At 33.8% G+C, this 21,391-nt stretch overlaps 2 protein-coding genes across 3 annotated transcripts; one reads left to right on the forward strand and one right to left on the reverse strand.

Moving 5' to 3' along the window:
- The first annotated feature begins 8,484 nt into the window (after window positions 1-8,484).
- On the forward strand, window positions 8,485-10,974 carry LOC145618058 (disease resistance protein At4g27190-like). Its single transcript, XM_081672840.1, has 2 exons — window positions 8,485-8,830; window positions 9,390-10,974. Exon 2 carries the CDS (start codon window positions 9,403-9,405, stop codon window positions 10,600-10,602), a length of 1,200 nt encoding a protein of 399 aa, XP_081528966.1. The 5' UTR covers window positions 8,485-8,830; window positions 9,390-9,402; the 3' UTR covers window positions 10,603-10,974.
- Window positions 10,975-12,525: 1,551 nt separating this feature from the next.
- On the reverse strand, window positions 12,526-19,679 carry LOC145624344 (disease resistance protein SUMM2-like). Of its 2 annotated transcripts, XM_081677354.1 has the most exons (3): window positions 19,353-19,679; window positions 16,615-16,882; window positions 12,526-14,341 (listed from the first exon to the last, which is right to left on the reverse strand). In XM_081677354.1, the coding sequence occupies exon 3, from the start codon at window positions 14,229-14,231 to the stop codon at window positions 12,753-12,755; it is 1,479 nt and encodes a 492-aa protein (XP_081533480.1). In that variant the 5' UTR covers window positions 14,232-14,341; window positions 16,615-16,882; window positions 19,353-19,679; the 3' UTR covers window positions 12,526-12,752. The 2 variants fall into 2 exon arrangements, with proteins under 2 accessions (XP_081533480.1, XP_081533479.1); XM_081677353.1 differs by lacking the exon at window positions 16,615-16,882.
- Between the last annotated feature and the right edge of the window lie 1,712 nt (window positions 19,680-21,391).

A 21,391-nucleotide genomic window follows, 5' to 3' on the forward strand; every position in this document is an offset into this window, starting at 1 on the left:
ATGGAGTTAGAGAAAGATAGAGAGAAAGAAAAAGTGGTTAGAAATTAGGAGAGAAAGTATTGAGAATTGATGTTAAAGTACAAAAAAAAAAAAAAAAGGATGACAAATCATCAAAAAGAGAAGGATTTTTTGACATTTGCTACCACTAAAAACACCTCTCTTTAGATTCGGTACCATTTTTGTTTAAAAATTTTTCTTTGCTACCAGCCAAAACAAAGTTTGTTAAAAATCACTACCACTTGTCTTCAACCGTTAGTATTTCCGTTACCACCACCCAACCACCGTCCAGCCACCACTCCTTCCCACCCACTGCCACTATTCAACATCAAACCCACCGCAACCACCACCCAACCATCGGCCCTTCCTCACCCACGGACCAACCAGCTACCCAATCCCCTGCTCGCGAATCCGGCCACCTAGCCCCCGTGTCGGCGCCGGCGTCGCGACCCTCCTCTAAAAACGCCTTTCTAGCCCCGATCCCAACCTCGTTTCCAGCCCCCCCCTCCCCTTGAAAACCCGATCCAAGCCCTTTCCCCTCGATACCCGATCCCACGGTCTGGGTTTAGTGGTTTCGGTGGGTAATCATGGTCTGGGTTCATGTGTATAGGGTTCGCGTGGGTATAGGGTTGTCGGTGGTGGTGGTCTGGGTTCGTGGGTATAGGGTTGTCGGTGGTGGTGGTCTGGGTTTGGGGGTTAGGGTGGTGTCGTGGTGGTGGTGAGATCTGGGTTAGTGGGTTTTGGGTATAGGGTTGTCGGTGGTGGTGGTCTGGGTTTGGGGGTTAGGGTGGTGTCGTGGTGGGTCGTGGGTGAGATCGCCGGCGCCGACCGACTCTTTTGGCGCCCGCCGCCGACAGGTAGAAGGGGGAGGGGTGGGTGGCAGTTTAGGGGAGGGGGTGGCAATGGGGTGGCTGGTTTTTTTTTTTTCTTTTTTTTTTTAATAAACTTAACGGAATCCGTTTTGGCTGGTAGCAAAGAAAAATTTTTTAAAAAATTGGTACCAAATCTGAAGAGAGGTGTTTTTAGTGGTAGCAAATGTCAAAAAATCCTTAATATTGTAAAAAAGTACAACTTATAAATACAAACATACACTTAATTTTGATGACCCAAAAAATGAATATAGACATGTAATAAAAGGACGGATGGGAGTAGTATAAAAGAAAGTTAAGTTAATTTTATGTTGTTGGGAATCTATACTTCTATACAAAATATTTAATAACAGGAACTTCTTGTGTTCTATTGCCATTTTATCATATTCTTATTGCCGTTATTGGTGCATAATTTTTTTATAATGAAGGGTGTGATAATATGTCATTTTTATTAATTTTTTGATTCTATAATTTTCATTTACAAACTATTTATTTTTCCTTTTCATTTAATAAATCTCATTTTATCATAATGCACTTTACTTTCACTTATATAACATCAATTTTCTTTGAAACGAGAAAGATATAAAATATTAGTTTAACTTATTAATAATTTGAAATATAATATCTTAATTTTTTTTGTTTTTGAATAAATATTTTAGCAAAAATTATTCAAATTAATATTATTCATATGGTTTGATAAAAAAATTCAACTGGTACATTGAATGGAATAAATACTAGTTTTATTTTAGGGAAATTCTCAATGGTAGCCCTCTACTTTTGCTTTTTCCCAATGGTAGCCAATTTTTTTTTCAATTCTCTTTAGTAGCCCTAAACTTTCACATTTTTACAACTGTAACCTTAATGATGATTTTTTGTTAAATTCCCGTTAAAACTAACTACGGTCTACGGAATACTAAACAAGTTAACTATTCCAATAATTTTTTAAAAAAAAAAGAAAAAGAAAAAAAAAAACAAAATTCTAAAAATACCCCCACACACAAATACCTCCATCCTCCTTATTTCTCCTCTTCCTTCAACCTCCAAACTCCATAGATTTATCTCTCCACCTTCATCACCATTATTATTTGATAAATGTGTAAATGTCCATCAACCTCCAAACTCTCAATTGTTTAATTCTCTGAAATATGAAGTGCTCTTCATTTCTCCATTTTCCCCCTTTTATTTTCAATCAAATTCTAGGGTTCCTCATTTTCGTGGGAGTATTTTTCGTGGATGGGGTTTTCGTGCATACATGGGTGGTGATTTTCATGGGTTGGGTGGTAATATTGTGAGTTGCGGGTTTCTTGGGTGGGGTTTTGTTGGGCGGCGGTTCCATGGGGGTGTTTTCGTGGGTAGGGTGGATGGCTAATTTCGTGGTGGGTTTTGGGGTTGTTGGTGGCCAATTTCTTGGGACTATGGGAGGTTGTTGCGGTTGAGTGGAGGGGGAATGGAGAGGGGGTGGTTGTTGCGGTGGAAAGGAGGGACGGAGATGTAGTGGTTTGCGGGTGGAGGGTTTTGGGGTTGGAGGTGCTGCCAAGGAAGATGAGTGAAGGGAAGGAGAGAGAAAATGGTTAGGAGAGAGAAAATGGTTGACAATAGTTAAAGTTAACGGATATTTAACGGTTTAGACTTAATAAGGTTACGGTTGCAACTTTTTAAAAAGTTGAAGGCTACCATTGAGAATGCGAAAAAAAATTGGCTACCATTGGGAAAAAGCAAAAGTAGAGGGCTACCATTGAGAATTTCCCTTTATTTTAAAAGTTGGTTAGAAGTATTGAATTGAAATTTAGGGTGTCAAAGGTTTTATTAAAAAAAATCCTTAACTTCAAAAAAAAAAAACGTAAAACGAGCCCAATATGTTCTATTGGAAGCATTTGGGCCCAAACCCTTCACTATTCGTTACCCACTATGTTGATGACCCCCAAATTTTAACTAACCCTTCTTCCCCTACATTCCTTTTACCTACAAGTTACTATCTTACTACACAGTTTAAATACACTATCCGTCCAAATTAAACCAATTACTCCCTTCGTATGTTTTTAAAAATATTGTACTTACCAAATGTGCTAGTCAAAGTGTAACACTTAAAAAAACATAGAGGGCGTATGAAGAATTAATTGTTTGAAATTAGTTAGTGAGATTTTATTTTTATCCCCACACATATAAGGCCTTATCCTGTTTTGCATTACTTGAATAACCTCCGATATAGGTGTCAAATCGGATAACCAGATGGAGTTTGGGTCGAGTCTATTTAGGTCGGATCTATTCAGATCAGATATATTCGGGTCAAAATTATTCTTTTTACACAGATCAAGTAGGGTCGGGTAAAATTCGGGTTATGGCCTATCAAGTCCAGGTCGTCTATGGGTCGGGTCAACAAGAGTGCAAAACGGGTTCGACTGGGTTAAGTTCAGGTCGGATGAACTTGGGTCGGGTTGATTTCGGTTCGGTCAAGTTTGGTTTGATTAAGATAAGGTTGATCCAACATTTGGTCAATTCCGATCCAAATCTTTTCCGTGTTTGTCTAGATTTTGGTCGAGTTGACCTAATTTAATATCCAAATAAGGTCTTTTAAAAAATAGAGTAATAATTGAATTTTTACTTATTGGATCGATATCAAGCCATTCATGTGTCATTTCTCATATTATTGCGTGGTTAATCAATCAATTAACCTATACTAAAAGCGAACCTAAAGTGACACTTGTCACGATGTTATAAAAAAATTTCCCGCCTTTTTATCTTTCTGTTTTTTTTTTGGATAAATTTGTTGAATTAACACCATTTTTTATAAATTTTGTTGTAAAGTTTAATTATGACCGTGCATGGCACGGGATTTAAACTATCAATTACATAATACTAAAAGCGAATCTGACATGACACTTGTCATGTTCCGATTAAAAATTAAAAAATCATTATTATTAATTTTCATAAAAATTAGTCAATTAAATTTGTAAAACATTGTGCCAGTCATAGTATGCTATAAAATATTATGCCGGTCAAAACATGTCAACAAAATAGGGACATATGGGTATATAATTACATTAATCATTATTATTAATTTTCATAAAAATTAGTCAATTAAATTTGTAAAACATTGTGCCAGTTATAATATGCTATAAAATATTATGCCGGTCAAAACATGTCAACAAAATAGGGACATATGGGTATATAATTACATTGCACGGGTTATAATTATAAATTTCATTCTCATATAAAACGCTATAATCATTGTTATTAAAATCCCGATTTAAATCTTAGAATCTTACGATTTTACGATTCATGTATATCATACGATTCGATTTACGATTCTACCCGATTTTACATATTTTTCTGAACTAGCGAAATCCTTACAAGTAAAAAACATGTTTATATAGGTTTTTATAAATAAATATTGTCAAGTATTGATTGCTTAATGGTTAAATAACTATTATCTATCAATAATTAGGTTTCAAACTCATAATTTCAATATATTTAATTAAATTTATATTTGACATCTTGATTATGCATGTCGGTAGAATCTTACGATTCTACGATTCGATTTTACGATTCGATTCCGATAGCCCCTTTCGATTCAAAGTAGAATCCCGATTTTAATAACTTTGGCTATAATCATTAAATTTTTGTGTTTTTTTAAATGTTTATAATCAATAACTTTTGATAACAATATAATATTAATTCAGGTTTTTTTGTTTTTGTTTTTGTTTTTTTTTTTTTGAAAAAAAAAAAAATTATTGTTATATTAACATTATAATTCACTGATTCATAATTTGATTAAGTAAAAATCGTGCGTTGCACGGGATTTAAACTATTATATACTAAAGGCGGATAAAAAATGACACGTGGCAAAATCAGGTTTAATAATTTCCCTCCACTTTTTTTTTTTTTTTTCTTTTTTTTGTCAAATTATCTTAGGCAATTTTAATACACTATAATATTTTCTTTCCTACTTAAACGCAATCTTTCCGTCCCAAATTCAATAAAACATTTTTTTAACAACTTATAGAAAATTTAAGCAAAATAATATTATTTAAAAAGATATGCATAATTTTTAATATAATTAGCAAAATATTGAATTTTTTCATACTTATTATAAAAAAATCATAAAAAAGTTGTTGAAATAAAAATATTTATAAATTTTGGTAAATTCATGCATTGCACGGGGCCATAAGCTAGTTATTACGAAAGGCGAAGAATTAGTTTTCTCATTCAATCAATTCTTGTGTTTATATTTATCTTGGAGCCAAATTCAAATTGAATAATTATCAATAACTTATCATATCTACCTGCATTAGTGAAACAAATAGTAATGAACTAGTGATAGACTGGTAGATTGATACATGATAGTTACATATGGTGATATACAAAAAAGAATGTCCTATTCTTAAGGTACTACATACTCTTCAATTGTTTAATCTTTTTATTTATTTATTTATTTATTTATTGAAACAATTGTTTAATCTTATGAGGCTATGAGTACTGTGAGTTTTTTTTTTTTAATTCAATTTGTATTGTTAGAGTTTTAGACTTTCTAAATTATCAATAATTAGTAAATATGTAAATATATAGTAGTATAGGAACATGAAAAAAAAATAGGTTGGGTTTAAAATTATGGTCGAGTTAGAATCGGATCAGGTTAAATTCATATCGGTTTAAACTAAGGTCGAGTTAATATGAGATCAGGTTAAATTCATATCGGTTTAATAATTAGTATTTAATAATTAATAATTAATTAATATTATTATTATTATTGAATAATTAGTTTTTAATAATTAGTATTAAAATGGAGTAATATTAGTAATTTATAGTATATTACTATTGATAATTATCAATTTATAACTTATATACAGTTATTGTTAATTAATAACCAATAATTAATTTGAATTATAACTAATTATTATAAAATTATTGTAAACTTATTGTAAATAATTAATAATTAATTTACAATTATTATTACCAATAATTTATTATTTTAATTAATATTAAATTACTATATTAGTTCATTAGTGTTGGTATTGTTTAACAACAGCTAGCACCCAACAACCAATTTACCAAACACTACAACTCTAGTCAAACAGTCAACTCAAAAGCTAACCTAAACAGCCAGTCAAACCAACCAACTAATACAGCCGACAGCCAACAGCCAATTGCCAAACAGGGCCGAATTCTTTTTACGGAGTATTACGAGATCCCTCTCCGATGAAAAGACTCAAGTGAGTATTTTTAGAAGAGAGAGAGTATTTTTTGTAATGTATATCAATAAGTTGATAACTCCAAAATAAAGTTGTTAAGTTTAGGAATTCAATTTTGAGTCTCATTTGAAAAAAAATGCAGGGCCCTTTGTTAATATTCTAATATATTTTGTAATTTATTTAAGTTTTACCTTTTTTTTTAATCTTATAATATTTGATATTAAAAAAGAAATTGATTTGGTGGGCCATAAATTAAAAGCGATATTTGTATATTTTTAGACAGTCTAACCATTGGGAAATTAGACTTCACATGAGTCGCTAAATTAAAAAGTGGATTAAGTATCACCATCAGAGGTAAAAAAAACAATTCATTTTGTAATTCAATACTAAAACTTGAGTCTCACCAATGAATATGGTCTTATACTTCCTCTAATCCTATTAATATTTCCACTTTAGTTGTGTTATATCAATATATTATTTTGACCATATATAGAATTGCATATATTGTAAGATAATGTAACAATTGAATATAATAAATTAATCAGTAAGACAAATTGAATAAAACCTAACATAATTATATCATGCAACAATTTTTCTGTGTGGCTGACCATACTATGTGGCAAGATTACTTGTAGAGGTTACTTATTCAGAGTTACTTGTATGAATTACTTATTCAGGGGTTACATGTATGGCTTATTTATTCAGAGGTTACATGTAGGGATTATTTACTCAGTCGGTTAGCTCGTTTTCAAGTGTGACAGGGTTACTTGTAGAGGTTACTTATTCAGGGGTTACGTGTATGAGTTACTTATTTAGGATTACTTGTAGGAGTTTACTCGGGGATCACTTATATAGGTTAATTATTCAGGGGTTACTTGTAGGGGTTACTTACTCAGTCGGTTAGCTCGTTTTGAATGTGACAACCCTGACGACAGGGGTAACCTTTGAATAAGTAACCCTTACCCGTTAACAAAAAAAAAGTGACCTTTACAAGTAACGCCTGACTAAATGAGTAAACCCCCCCCCCCTTCCCCCAAATAACCCCCGACTAAATAAGTAACCCTAAAAAAAGTAATCCTTAATCGTTAAAAAAAAAAAAAAAAAAAAAAAAAAAAAAAAAAAAAAAAAAAAACCCTTAAAAGTAAACAATGACCAAACGAGTACCGGCCACATGTAAAAATTTGTATAAGTATATAATGTTTTATATAACTATTATATAATTGTACAATTCCATATAATATATACTCTATATATTAGCATGAGTACATTCTATTCTTTCACTTGTGAATATTGCTAAGATTTTAAATGGGAAGAATAAAAAGAGTAATGGAGTAATAGATTAAAATGTATTTGTGCAAATGCACGAGGTATAGTATTTGATCAGGAGTTATTCAATTAGTTTACCCGCTTAGTATTTTGGTGTGTGGCTGGTCACACGATGTGACACTGTGACCAGCCACTCAAAATACGAATTTAGTGGCTTGTTATTGTGTTATTAATTTATCATTGCATAAAACTACAGTTAATTAACTATTGAGATTTTGGTGGTATTTATCTAAACCTAATTAATTAGTTGTTGGGTTTTGATGTGATAGTCCTAACTCCTATAGATAATGATATCTTTGTGTCGTACTGTCATGTATTGTCAAAATTCATGTCTCATCCATCATGTTGAATCATGTTGCTTATCTCTCCCAATTTAGTCATGAACTATATTAAAACTTTTTTCCAATTATACCAACGCATGTTCGGCAAAATATAGTTATGAAGATGACTGTTAGCTGTGAATGTAGTTGTTATTGAGAGGGTAGCTGTTAGCTGTCAACAAGTTGTTAGCTGTAAAGTAGCGGTTGACTAGTTGCTACATATAAAAAATAATATTTTATTTTTTAAACTATAGATTAATTTTTTAACAGCCAACTCAAAAGCTAGCTCTAACTTCAAAAGCTTATAATTCTAACTTTTCATAAAAGCTAACTCCACCACTAAAAGTTACCCTAACCACTACTTTGTGAAACATTCACATTTTTTGTTAAGTAGTGGTTTGACCAAGTCAAAACACTAAAAGCTACTCAAAAACTAGCGCCAAACACGCCCTAAATGTAAGAAAATATGAAAGTATATGATAGTTGAGAGGTCTGCTAAAGATAGTACAGTAAAATATTGTGAACACTTTTTAAATGACTAAAATTCAAATTTCAAGGCTTAAACTCTTCAGCTTAATTTTAATTTAATTAGTTTAGCTCCAATCAGTTCAGTTCAGTTCAGTTCAATTCAATTCAATTTCTAATTTTCTTCTCTCTCATAAAATATCCAGATCAGTTCAGTAAATCAGAATAGGTTTTTTTTGATTGAAATTAATTGTAAAACTTATTTCATCCTCTATATACATTTAAATTGTATTTTTTTTTTTTTTAAACAAAATTGTATTAGCTTTAAAGTTACTTGAAATTGGAAAAAAAAAGGAAAAAAATAACTCTAATATTATTCAGTATACGCTAATAAATCAATTGTGTACAATATTTTATTTAATTTTTTTTTTTTTTGAAAAGTTTAAAAAATCCTAATTTTCTTCCTAAATGATCCTCATGAATCAGAATATAAGTTATCTTTCTTAAAGGAAGTTGCTTGGAAAGTACTTTGCACCACTTATACGCGCAATTGCTTATATTGTTATACCCTTTTTTTGTGAAAGCATCGGAATATACTCCTGGATTTTACGTTGATTCAACAACTACAGTTTTTTCTTCTTCTTTAAGCTCTGTCAAACCTGAGGTAATTGTTATAATTATTTAATTTCTTCAATTTCAGATTTCTGTTTTATTCCCATTATACTTTTTTTTTTTTTTTTAATTTAAATTATTCGTGATTAAGTGATTATAGTATTTACTTCATTTTATTTGGGTGAAATTATTAATATCGGAACAATTATTAAATCAATCATCCAAATGCAATTGTATTTGATCACTTTATGTCGCTGTTGTTATGATAGCAGTTTTTACTGTTTAAGCTTCATCTAATTCATCCAATTTTATGTTATTTTTTCAATCATTGTTTGCGTTAAGCTTTAATTATTGTTTAATCTCATGTAAAGTGTTGAATTATATATATATAATGATTGAAAAGTAAGGATTATCTAATTCATCCAATTTTATTTTATTTTTTCAATCATTTTTTGCATTAATCTTTAATTATTGTTTAATCTCATGTAAGGTGTTGAATTATATATATAATGATTGAAAAGTAAGGATTGGTTTTGTTGAAATCGGAATTAGAGTTTGATATTATGTAATTTGAGGAAAGATGGAATCTTTACGGGTTGAATTGTATACAGGAAAGTGTTAGCAATGGAGGTCTGTGCTATATTTATGGGAATTTTTGGGGTTTTAAGTTATTTAAGTGGGGTAGCCAGTCTTGATGAGAGGAAAAGAATCCTCTTGAATAAGACTGACTACTTGGTTGCTAGGATGCAGGACATTAAGAGAGAAATTTCTTATATTCAAGGCAAGAAGCGAAAGCGAGATCATGCCATCTGGGATTGGATGGCCGACGGTGAGAAACTCGTGGAGAAAGCGCGATGCGTATTAAGGGAAGTAGGAAAATGGCGGGGCTTCCTTGTGGGTGATGCAAGGATGAGATGGAATGTTAGCAAATTGATTGATGATATGAGAGATCATGACAAAATGGGTGTTGTGCTCCTTGATCAGGCCTTGTCTGATGCTCGAGGTCTATGTCATGGCTTACATTTACCGGTTAAACAAGTAGTTGGCCAAGAAGCTTCTGAGACTTTGGACCAGCTTAAGCTTCTGTTGGAAGGGGACAAGGCTGGAAGGATTGCTATTCATGGCGAAAAAGGAATTGGTAAAACCTTTTTGATGAAGCACCTGCATAACTATGCGTTAGGCAGGTTTGATTATGTTTTTTGGGTCTCTTCCCCTGATAAGTTCACTGTCAAGTGTGTGCAAGATGCTGTTGCCGCAGTTGTTAAATGTGATCTTTCAAGTGATGATTTAAATGTAAGGGCTGCAATGTTGAGACGTAAACTTGCAGGTCTTGGCAGCTTTGCAATTTTCTTAGATGGTGTTGCTGATGTACATGAAGCTTATATTTCTATGGACCTCATAGGAATTATAGTTCCTGCAGCAGGCAGCAAATGCAAGGTGGTATTAAGTACCTCGACCTTGCGATGGAGAATGTTTAAACGCTTTGCGGCAGTCAAAGTTGAGCGCCTTTCAGAAGATGCAGCATGGCAATTGTTCAAGCTCGAAGCTGGAATTGGCAAGGATTTTGTGTCTTCCCTTGTTGACATGCCTAGGTTACTTGTGAAAACATGTTGCGGATTGCCACATAAGATTGTAAACTTAGCTACTCACATGTGTGGCAAAGTTGACCCCCGTGAATGGAGGTATGAACTTTCTCGATTAGGATGTCATGAGTTGGAGAACAAATTTCCAATAATTCCTGAACTTGAGCGAGAGAGTAAAAGGCTAAAGAAGGATATCACTCATTCTCCAATGTCTCTTGGTTGGGAGTCGGCAGGTAACTGAGAAGTTCTTTTGTGTCAGAAAGCAGGAGCATAAAATTAACTGAATCACTGTGATTCTGTAGGTCTTCAGTTGTCTGTTCTTCAAGAGGCATGTTTGATGATACTGTGAACTAGCTGCTCAAGGAGCTCGGCATCAAGAGAACAATTAGATGTATCTGTTGAGTCTTTTTTTTATATAGCCAATGACGCTATCTTGGTAAGCTATACACCTAAACTCACCCTCAGGCTCACATTAGGAAACAAGGAGTAAAACTTCTGACAGGGAAGGCATTCATAGAAGTATACTGATTCCTCTGGCTTTTACCCAACTTCTTTTTGAATAACTATGCTTTTGCCATTTAATTATATAACATGATTATAGTAGAATTTTTAAGCTGTGATTGCAACTGGTCCATCATGTGTCTTATCTCTTCGTGACTATCTTATGTTTTAATCTTTGTTTTGTTTTGTTCCCTCTTTGCATAACTTGTCCTGACAACATCTGGTGACGAATCATCCAAATTACTAGTATATTTTGTGGGCTGCGGCTCCTCACAGCCCATGTCATGCCATCCAAGTTGCTGCTGATGCGAATGTAGATGCATCTTACTAGTTGTCCATCCTATTATGGAATCACCTTCATATCTATGCTGCAGGGATTCAACTGATAGGAGAAGATTTTAGCCTAACAGCTTCTGGCAGGCAGAGAATGGCTTCAGTGACTCACATTTTGATTTTACGAGGATGATTCTGTTTTTTCATCCCTTGCCAGCAGCCAACATTTTCTCCATGTAGTAAGAGAAAGGGAGATCAGATCTCATTATTTTTTATGGCAATGTTCTGTATATCTGCTGATGTATACTTATATTTCGTGAATCAATTTTCCCCTAAACAATGTATTTGTTTCCTGCTTTGGAAGTTGCAATGCAAAATTTGAAATGATGGTCAATACTGATGCAAGGGCAAAGAGTGCAATTGTACAAATATATTCAGAATGGATAAAAATGAGTAAACCCTGTGCTGGGTTTTAAAGTTTGGCCCAACCTTGTGGGTTTGACTGTTTTCATTGTTCTTTTCCATGGCTTTCTCGCGTCTTGCCTGTTATAGTCCTTCAATCTTCAAATCGAATTCTAAGTTAATTGAATTCAATTCTCACTTCTCCAGTTCTCCCTCACAAGTCAATTCAGCCAGGGTTCTTGTGATAGAAACTTTGGGAGTGGGATAAGGGTAATGGAATCCCTTCTCCTAAGTGCCTGCATTCTAGATTGAACCCTCAAACTTGAGTTTGGAAGGTGTTCTCCTTTCTACAAGGTCAGGCTTAGCTTGGTACGAATTATATAAACATAGGTATATACTGCATTTATTTTATTTTATTTTTTATTATTATTTTTTTTTCTTATCACTTACTACGTAATATACAACACAAAATTTTGATAACTCAAATCACAGCCTTAGTTACTGCAGACAGCTCCTATTTTGCACCACTCTCCTGAATCCTGATTTTGTAAGCCAGTGACTTCAAGCAACAACTAAATCTGACAGAGTTAATACATTACACCAGATAACTCAAGCTCCTAATCTAAACATTCGAGCCACAAATATTTGTTTTCTCCAATTTGTATTTTCTGATGTCAGGAGTTCATCAATGAGATGTAGCACCTTCTTAAAGTTCCTAAATTCAAATAATGCCACATCATCTGCTACTAATTCTTGCTACCCATCTCAAGCAGCTGCTATAGCTTCTGCTAGACCCCTTGACACTCCTTTACAACTACCTTACTCTCACTCCCTTCTACAGGACGGGGATTCCTATCTCAATCAGAGAAAATTGGGCTACAGGTACATCATTTAGGAAAATCACAAAACTCCCAGACCTGCAAGCTTAATCAAGTGCGGAGTACGACCATGTTTCACATCTAACAAATTCATGGTACACGGCCGAAAATAAAATAAACTTGGGTCTTGTATTGAAACTGTTGAAGGAAACTCATAATTGTTCAAATCTATATAAACTGTAATAGTAGAAACACAAAATTCGTCTTTGAAAAAAAAAAAAACACACTAAATTGTAATAACTAAACTCATAATTGTTCGACTAGCTAGGGAAAATACCATGCATGAATAACCAAGCTGCTAAACTCCCTGCAAATTGCAATCTCAGCTCTGAACAAGCTAAGAAACAGTATCTGCCATTTTTCTGATCCACTTATTCATAGTCACTGTTTGTTTGTCTGGTGCAACTTGAATTAAGCACATTCTTTCAAGTCGATTCAATATCACATGACCCTGATCATCTACATACATTTCTTCTCTGTCTTTGCCAATTAGCCCGCAATTTTTCCACTTATCAATGATTATGCGTTTGGCAACTTGACAATCATTAGGTAACAATTTTGCTGCTGCCAGAAAGCAGCGCTGGACAGTACTATCTTTTAAGCAATAGTACCCAAATTTGAGCTGCTCCAATATAATGTCCTCTTCCTTGTTGATGCTGGAAATGGTGCCTACCATCTCATTCAATCGGTTGTTCCATTCTCGATGATCTTCAATCCCTGACATAGACCGGGCTATGATGATGATGGCCAGTGGCATTCTTGCACACTCTTTTGCGACTTGGATTGCTACTTTTTTGGTCCTTTCCTGATCTCGTCTTGAGAACAATTGATCATTATCAAGTTTCACTTCATGTAGGAACAGATCCTTTGCTTCTTCTTCCTCCAACAGCTCCAACTTGATGGTGTGGTCACACTTCATCCTGTTGCATACGTCTTTGGACAGTGTACTAAACACTAGGATGCAGTTCACACCAGTACTTTCTGGGGTCATTTGAGACGGTATTCCAAGCAATTCATAAGCTGGAAAGTCCTCCTTCACATTGTCAAGGAAGAAAACTGCACGACCCTGGCCTATCTCCTGGAGTCTCGCCATTATCCTGCCTGCACATCTCACCTCATCGTGTGCATCATTGTTGTCCAAATCAACAAACATCCCATCAGCCACGCAATTCTGCAAGGCCTTGTTGTAGTTCCTTTGATCAGGCTCTATATCTGGTGCCTTGGCCCAAAATACAGCCTCGAATTCCTGTACATCTTCAAAGGCTTTGTTGTACAGGTGCTTCATGAGATTGGTCTTTCCGGCTCCTCTGTGGCCATAGATACCAATGCATTGAGCACGACCTCCTGTCATGGCTTGATAAGCTGAATCCCTTATCCCAGACAACGTCGTGCCAATGTACTGATCCTCCACCATGGGTAACTTCTCTCCACGCTTTCTAATCCCGTTGTTTGTTAAGCCTTGCCCTTGCAACTGGTTACCCTTATCCAAAAGCTCCTGTCCTTCCCTTAGGTGTCGCTCAATGCTCAGCACCCACATCATACGCTTCAGCAACCACGACTCATCCTGGAGACTGTCTAACACTGATTGTGCTGAACCTATGTACCCTTCTGCTTGCCTAAAGTAGGCAACCACAACATTCTTACGCTTCTTTCTAGGGTCTGCCTCCTCATTCTTTACCATTCGCTTCATGTCATCGACAGTGTTCTGTAGGTCCTGCCGCACACCATCCAGGTCATTGCGTATGATGTCCACCTGCACAAGTCGTTTCCCTAACTGACAAATTTTCGGCACTACCTCAAGTATCGCATCCATCATTTCTATACTCACAGCAGCCTGTGTGACCCGGTAAGATCCTATATGTTATTCCCATGGTGATCCATCTGAAGCCTACACGCCAGCCTATCATGCAGCATACACAGTTGCCTCTGAAACAAGAGAAAACTCTGCTCAGATCAAATATTTCCTCCCAACTAGGGGTACTATACATGTACAATAATCAAAAAATTATAAACCAAAGAGATCAAACAGCACAACTCTAGGAAACAATTTCGACCTTTTATGTGATCTAGAGGCTAGCGGAGGAATTGGTTACTTCTATGTTTATCTAAATCTTGTTTAGATTATACTAAGGGTCTGTTCTGATTTGCTGAACTGAATTGTTTATAAGAAAAGAAAATTAGGAACTGAACTGAAGTGAAATTAAACCGAAAAGAATATGTCTTAGCTTTTAGATAGCACAGGATATGTTCTGATCATACGTTGAAATTCAGTTCAGCTCCTAATTTCCTTCTCTTATAAAATATTCATTTCAGTTCAATTCAGTTCAGCTCAATTCAACTCATTTCAGTTCAGTTCAGTTCAGTTCAGCTGAGTTCAGTCAATGAGAACAAACCCTTGTAAATATATAAGTTTTTCTCAATCCTTTTTTTTTTTGGACATCTCTATACTTTGTTTCAAAGCTTTTCACTCACTTTACAAACAAAATAAATAAATAAATAAATCAAATATTATTGTTAGTCTTAAATATCTCAGTGTCTATGCCAATTGTGGAGATAATTCAAGGGCGGTAGGGCCGTAGGGTCATAACTCGATAAATCAAGTAGAGTCTTCTTTTTTTTTGTTTTTTTTTGACGGGTAGATCGAGTAATCATATAATTGTATTGGTGTTGACCAATTGACCATATTTTTATTATTTTATTGTTTGCTCCCCCGTATTTTATTATGATGCAAATGAATACACCCCCATATTTTGTTACTCCGTATTTGCTCCATTTTTATTGTACGGACTTACTTTTTTTTTTTCCTTTTTAAATTTCTTTTTAGGAAATTTTTTAACAACTCCTTCATACTCACTCTTGACCTCTTGTTACTACTCCGTACTATTTAACACTTTTTTTTTATTATTCAACCAACCCCATTGCCATATTATTTTATTATTTTTCACCGCCTCCTAAAATTCTACACATGAACAAATGGAGCAAATAATAAAATATAGAAGAATTATCTATTTTCTATTTTTTTTTGGTCCCAATTATATCCATACATTATTGTTGCTGATATTATCTACATTATTTACTCCCTCCGTCTCAAATTACTTGCATCACTTTCCTTATAAGGCCGTCCCAAATTACTTGCAACATTTCTATAAAAGGCATGGTCCCACTATTTTTTTAATATTTATCTCAAATATCAATGGCCCACTATTATTTCACTTTTGTAAAAAAAATGATAAAAAATTTACACCCCCCTACCCATACCCCCTGATCTAATTTCACTTCACACGCCACTTTCTTTCCTTCATATTTTTTTTTATTTTACTTTTACTTTTGCAATTCACTTTCTCACTCCAAATTATTTTAACCCATTTTCAAGGTTCTTTCTAAAGATGGGCATGGGCCGTGCCGGCACGCGGGCGGCACGGGCCCAGCACGATTCCGGCACGGCACGATCGCCGGCACGGCACGGCACGGCGGCCCACCTGTGGGCCGTGGGCCATGCCGTGAACAAAAATCTGGGAATCGGCACGAGCATGGCACGAGGCACGGTGGCCGGCCCGTGGGTCGGCACGCCGGCATGACACGTGGCACGGTCTGGCACGGCAGTGGTAATTTAATTTTTATTATATGTATTGTTGTTTTTTTCTAAATTAATAAAATTATTTATAAAAACTTAAACATAATTAGATAAATAATTTTTATAACCTTAATTAAAATAAAGTTTGTTCAAAACAAAATATATTAACATTAACATAAACACAAATATAAATTAATAACATTATTTATATAAAATTAAGTTGTACTAAAAAATATTTATATATCGTTTTTTTTTTTGTACGTTCATTTAAAAAAAAAAAAAAAAAAAAAAGTGGCACGGTTTGGCCCGCGGCCCAGCACGGCACGGCCCGCCAGGCACGTGGGCCGTGCCGTGCCGTGGGCTGGGGTGTGCCAAATTTAGGCACGGCACGGCACGGCCCGCCGCGAAGCCGGCACGGCACGCCCACCACCGCGGCACGGTCAGGCACGGCCCGCGGCGGCACGGCACGACCCGTTGCCCATGTTTAGTTCTTTCCATTCATCTTCTTCCCCAAATCATGAAACAAATTACTGTAGATTTGAGAAAAAATCTCATGGATGATACTGAAAAACATCAAATTAATCCTGATTTTGCTAAAAACAAAGATCAAGACTCATTCATCTACCCCAATTCTGATGTAATTGGGGTTTGGGTCGATGATTCTGTAGAACCATTTTCAATAGTTCCTGAAACTCCGCCAGACGTTCTCCACACTCGAGAGCGTGAAGTGACTACTCCACCGGACGTTTTTCTTCCAAGTGCGTTTTTTTCGGTAGAGCACGGAGAGTGGGTTGTTCCCGACACTCCAGAACGTGAAGTGGCTACCACTCCTCTGTTTGTTCTTTACTCTCTATTTGCTGTGTTTTTTTTTTTTTGGTAATCTACAGGTGAAGCTGAAATAAAGAAGAAGCATTTATTATGGTTCAATATATAAAGGCCATAATTTGGAAGCTCCAAATTCAAAAATTATAAAGTGAATTCTGGTGATGGGATCAAATGTTGGCGGTATAATAAAGTGAATTTTGTTGAAATTTTTAGTTTTGAATTTTGGTATTGTGGTGTAATGAAAAAATTGGCGGTGGAATGAAATCCACTATGGTGTTTGCCGGCAAAAATTAAAAAAGGAATCAAATTTTTTGGATTCACATGTTAGATGCACGTGTATCTAACAGCACACCCCACCCCCCCCCCCCCCCCCAAAAAAAAATGCTATGGCCCACTTCCACTAGCTATAATAAAAAAATGCCCACTACCAACTTACATACATTATAATAAACAAGTCAATTACTTTGCATAAAATCCAGCGCCAGTCAAACCGTTGCAACTAAACCGGGAGTAATAATTATATATAACACATTACAATGATTTAAACAACTATTTCTATAGCTATGTTTGATCTTTTGCATAAAACAAAAACAATCATATGTCATTCCAAGGTTATATACCCTTCTCTTATTACAACAACATCCACACTCTTACTATTTCATTTGTTTATTTATTTTGACAGAAAATTTAACTTACATAGTATTTAAAAAATATACTTCCTCTGTTACGAATTACTCGTAACAAAGGGGTACTATTTGTGAGACATAAAATATTCCTTTATTGCGAGTAATGTGTAACGGGGAGAGTATATGGGTGAAGGAGGAATGAGCTAACTCCCGGCACTTCATTCTCAAGCATTCCGTGTCATATGCATAAAAAGACGATAATTTATTGCACATCATCACTCATAAAGCAAGAAAAAAGATAACTAAGATCTAGACATAAAAATGAACAAAAATAAAATAACAAAACTTACAAAAGGAACTTCTTATTCAATGGTCAATTATGAAATTAGGAAGGAAAATTAGGAGTGGAAGAGAAAACTAAAGATGGACGAGAGCAGGGAAAGGTAAGGGATGTAAAAAGTAGGGAGAAAATTATGGCATACATTCCTTTTAAGGCTATGCTTAAATGGGGTTATAAAAGTCAAAATAGGAAAAAAAAAAAAAAAAAAAAAAAAAAAAAAAAACATTAGCAATTAGAGGTATTGTAGGGAGATAAGGTGTTTATAAATGAAATAACATTGTGTGACGTGATGGAAAAAAAAGAGAAATGGAGGAATCATATTCATTACCCTCATAAGTTACATTCTCCACCCCTCCCCCTTGTGTTCCAAAATGAGAGCAATGGTTCCCTTTAATCACCTACACTATTTCATAAAACTTTCATGTTGTTTAGTTTGCTTCGTGCTACCTATTACTCTTGTTCTTAAGTACTTGCTCTGCACTTTTTTTTTCCGGTCGTTTTTAAATACTTGCTTTATTTTCTTATTTAGAAATCTTTTACAATATTTAATTCATTTATCTCACCTAAAGGACCCAACATAAATAATTTTTTATTAATTTCATATTCTCTCCACTACTTTTGCTTCTTCTTTTTTTCCTCTACTCCACTACCTTCATATTTTATTATTTTCTTCAATTTCTCCTAAAACTCCGTGTATGGAGAAATGGAGCAACTATTTAAAAAAGAAAGGAATAGTATATTACTCTCAAATTTCTACCCACATTTAGGAAAATTGTTTTTCATTCCTTTATATGGGAAAATGAAAAGAAAAAAAAAATTGTAGAAAATGTTTTTTGTCGAAACAAATGAAAACAAAAGTGGAAAAGTTAGGAAGTATTTTATAAAATGAAGAAAGTATATTCATCTATATGTAAATAAAAAAAAATATATATTAAGAAATTTTTTGTTAAAAAAAAAAACAAGAAAAATATACATTAAGCACACAATTAAGTAATACTAAAATAGCCTCTTCACAAAAAAAAAAAAAAAAAAAAGTAAATGATGTTCCTATTTATGTAAATTATGTAAGTTTTTTACCCATCTTTGACCGCAAATATTTTTAATCTCACACTAGCAAAAATTATAAAAGCTAGATACTACCTCTGTTAATTTTTATGTGCAACTTTGGAGTATTATTTGTGAGATATAAAATATTTCAAAGTTGCACATAAAAATTAATGGATGTAGTATTAATAATGTATTTATCATGATGATCAAGCTAGATCTCACATGATCATTGTGGAAAGGAGAGAGAGTACGTATAATATAAATTTTGTTTTTATAAGAAAACCTAGTACAGAATATATATCGTGGAATGTATATCTATTTTGTGTTTATATTAGCACAAGGACAAGTCATGAGAATCGATTTCAAAATCACTTGAAATTCGGAGGCAGCTCTAACCTGTTGAGATACCCCTCACTCTTATACTAAAGATTAAATTATAAAATAGGATACACTTTCTTTAAAAATAAATTTAAAAAATTGCATTATGATAGAGATTGTGCATAAGAATAAAAGAAATGTACTCACTATTACCGCCGCCGCCGCCGCCGTCTCAAGTGACAGCATATACGGGTGCTCCTGTATTTCCGGGTTCCGAGATTTACATATTTAGGGCCAAACAGAAAACGGATTTTGCAAGAAAAGCAGTGAACTTGATTGGGTTAAGTACATAATGACCTCCCTATATATATACTTCATATATTATATTCTTCTTCACACACCTAACATGGCGAAACTTACCAGATGAGAGATCTGGAAAATGTTTATGAATCTACCCTGCGCGGTTAAGGAAGGAACACCCAAATTTCATAGATTGCATTAGAGAAGACTTTTACTAAGTCTTTCTTTTGGAGTCTTCGGCGTCAACTCTCAATTATTATCAATTCAACCTTTGATCTGGTCCTACGTTTAAATATCATATTCTTAACTAATTGGTTGTTACTTGTTAGTGCAATTGGTGATTGAGAATATATTTGATAGAGAGGATCACGTGTTCAATCCCTCACAATAAGAATTGTAAGGGGAATGAAATCTATCCACTAAAAGTGTGTTTTATTCACCTGATTTTCACCTATGTGAACTTATTAAACTTATTTTAATTGTAATTTATATTTGTGCACCCTTATCAAAACTTATTTTTTTTCTAAATTAAATTTATTTGAATTAATTTTTCATGAACTGAACTTATTAAACTTAAAATAAGTAAAAATAAAGTGAATAGAACAGACCCTAAGTGTTGAAACCTAAATCCAAATTAGCTCAAAAGGATAAACTGAGTGTGAACAATAAAAAAAAAACATTTTCTTAAAAAACTATGTTTTTTTCAATAAAGACAAAAAATTTTAATCACAAAAACAGAATTACATTGAGGTTACTAAAACCCCTGGGCATTAACCAATCAAGATCATTAGCTTTAACATTACTAGAACTAACATTACATATCTTATGGTAAACATCAAAACAAACTCTATTTACATTTATATTAATAATTAATAAAATCTTTGCATAATTTTTGCTTCCCAAATGACTACACAAAAAGAAAAAGAAAAAAAAAAAAAAAAAATCATGTTCTTAAAACTCATTCTCATTTTATTTGATTTTAATAAAGCTTGGTCTTATATGATCTATGTGATTGCAGTATTACACTAATTTATAGGGGAGAAAAAAATCATCATGGAATTGACTCTTATTAAATAATATATATGATTTTTATAAATTTTTGTACACCCAACTAAATATGTTAAGTAATAAGTTAATCGAATTTAAATCATATCTAGTCTAATCCGAAAATATTTTTGACTTGATTAAAACTAATCTAACTAGAATAACTTTTGTATTTAAATAAGTTGAAGAGCACAAGGACTTTATGATTAAGTAAATCTTTCTCCTCGTGACAAAATGTGAGGTAAACATTTGAAGGAATACACATCACATAAGTTCAATAGAAAAAGTTTAATTTGAAGTATCAAGACCATTTTTTTTTTTTTTTTACCTTCTTAAAAATGTATTACAAGAAGTTCCATTTAATTGAGTTAAGCACAAAATCAGGTACTCAATTCTTCCTTTTTTCACCGTTTAGGTACTCAATTATTTTTACTTTTCTTTTGGGTACTGAGTTAAGAATTCCGTCCAAAAAAAATAAATCAGCCAAAGAATTCAGTACCTTGGGTTAAAGAATTTAGTACCTTTGGTTAAGAGTATGTGGGCCCCACCCGATTAAAAAATTCGCGGGTCACCCTTTTTTTTTTCCCTTTCTTTTTCTTTATTCCCTTTATTCTTTTATTCTTTCCATTTTCTAGAAACATTGCTGCATCACTTTCGAAGAACAACGAGCAACCTTGGGCTCGATTCTGGGGAAAACGACACCAAAAGCAGCCATTTTTTTGAGGTAAGCTCAATTTCTCATCGTTTATGTTGTTATTTTGATATAAATTTTGGATTTTTTGCCCATTTGTTGATGTTTGTTGCGACCTAGGGTTTTCGATATTTTGGGGTTTTTTTTTGAACAAATTGATGATGTCGATTGGTTGTGTTTTTTGTGTTTAATTTGTTGCTTTATTGTTGTT

Source organism: Chenopodium album, chromosome 3 (assembly GCF_948465745.1).
Source record: "Chenopodium album chromosome 3, dcCheAlbu1.1, whole genome shotgun sequence".
Lineage (NCBI taxonomy): Eukaryota > Viridiplantae > Streptophyta > Magnoliopsida > Caryophyllales > Amaranthaceae > Chenopodium > Chenopodium album.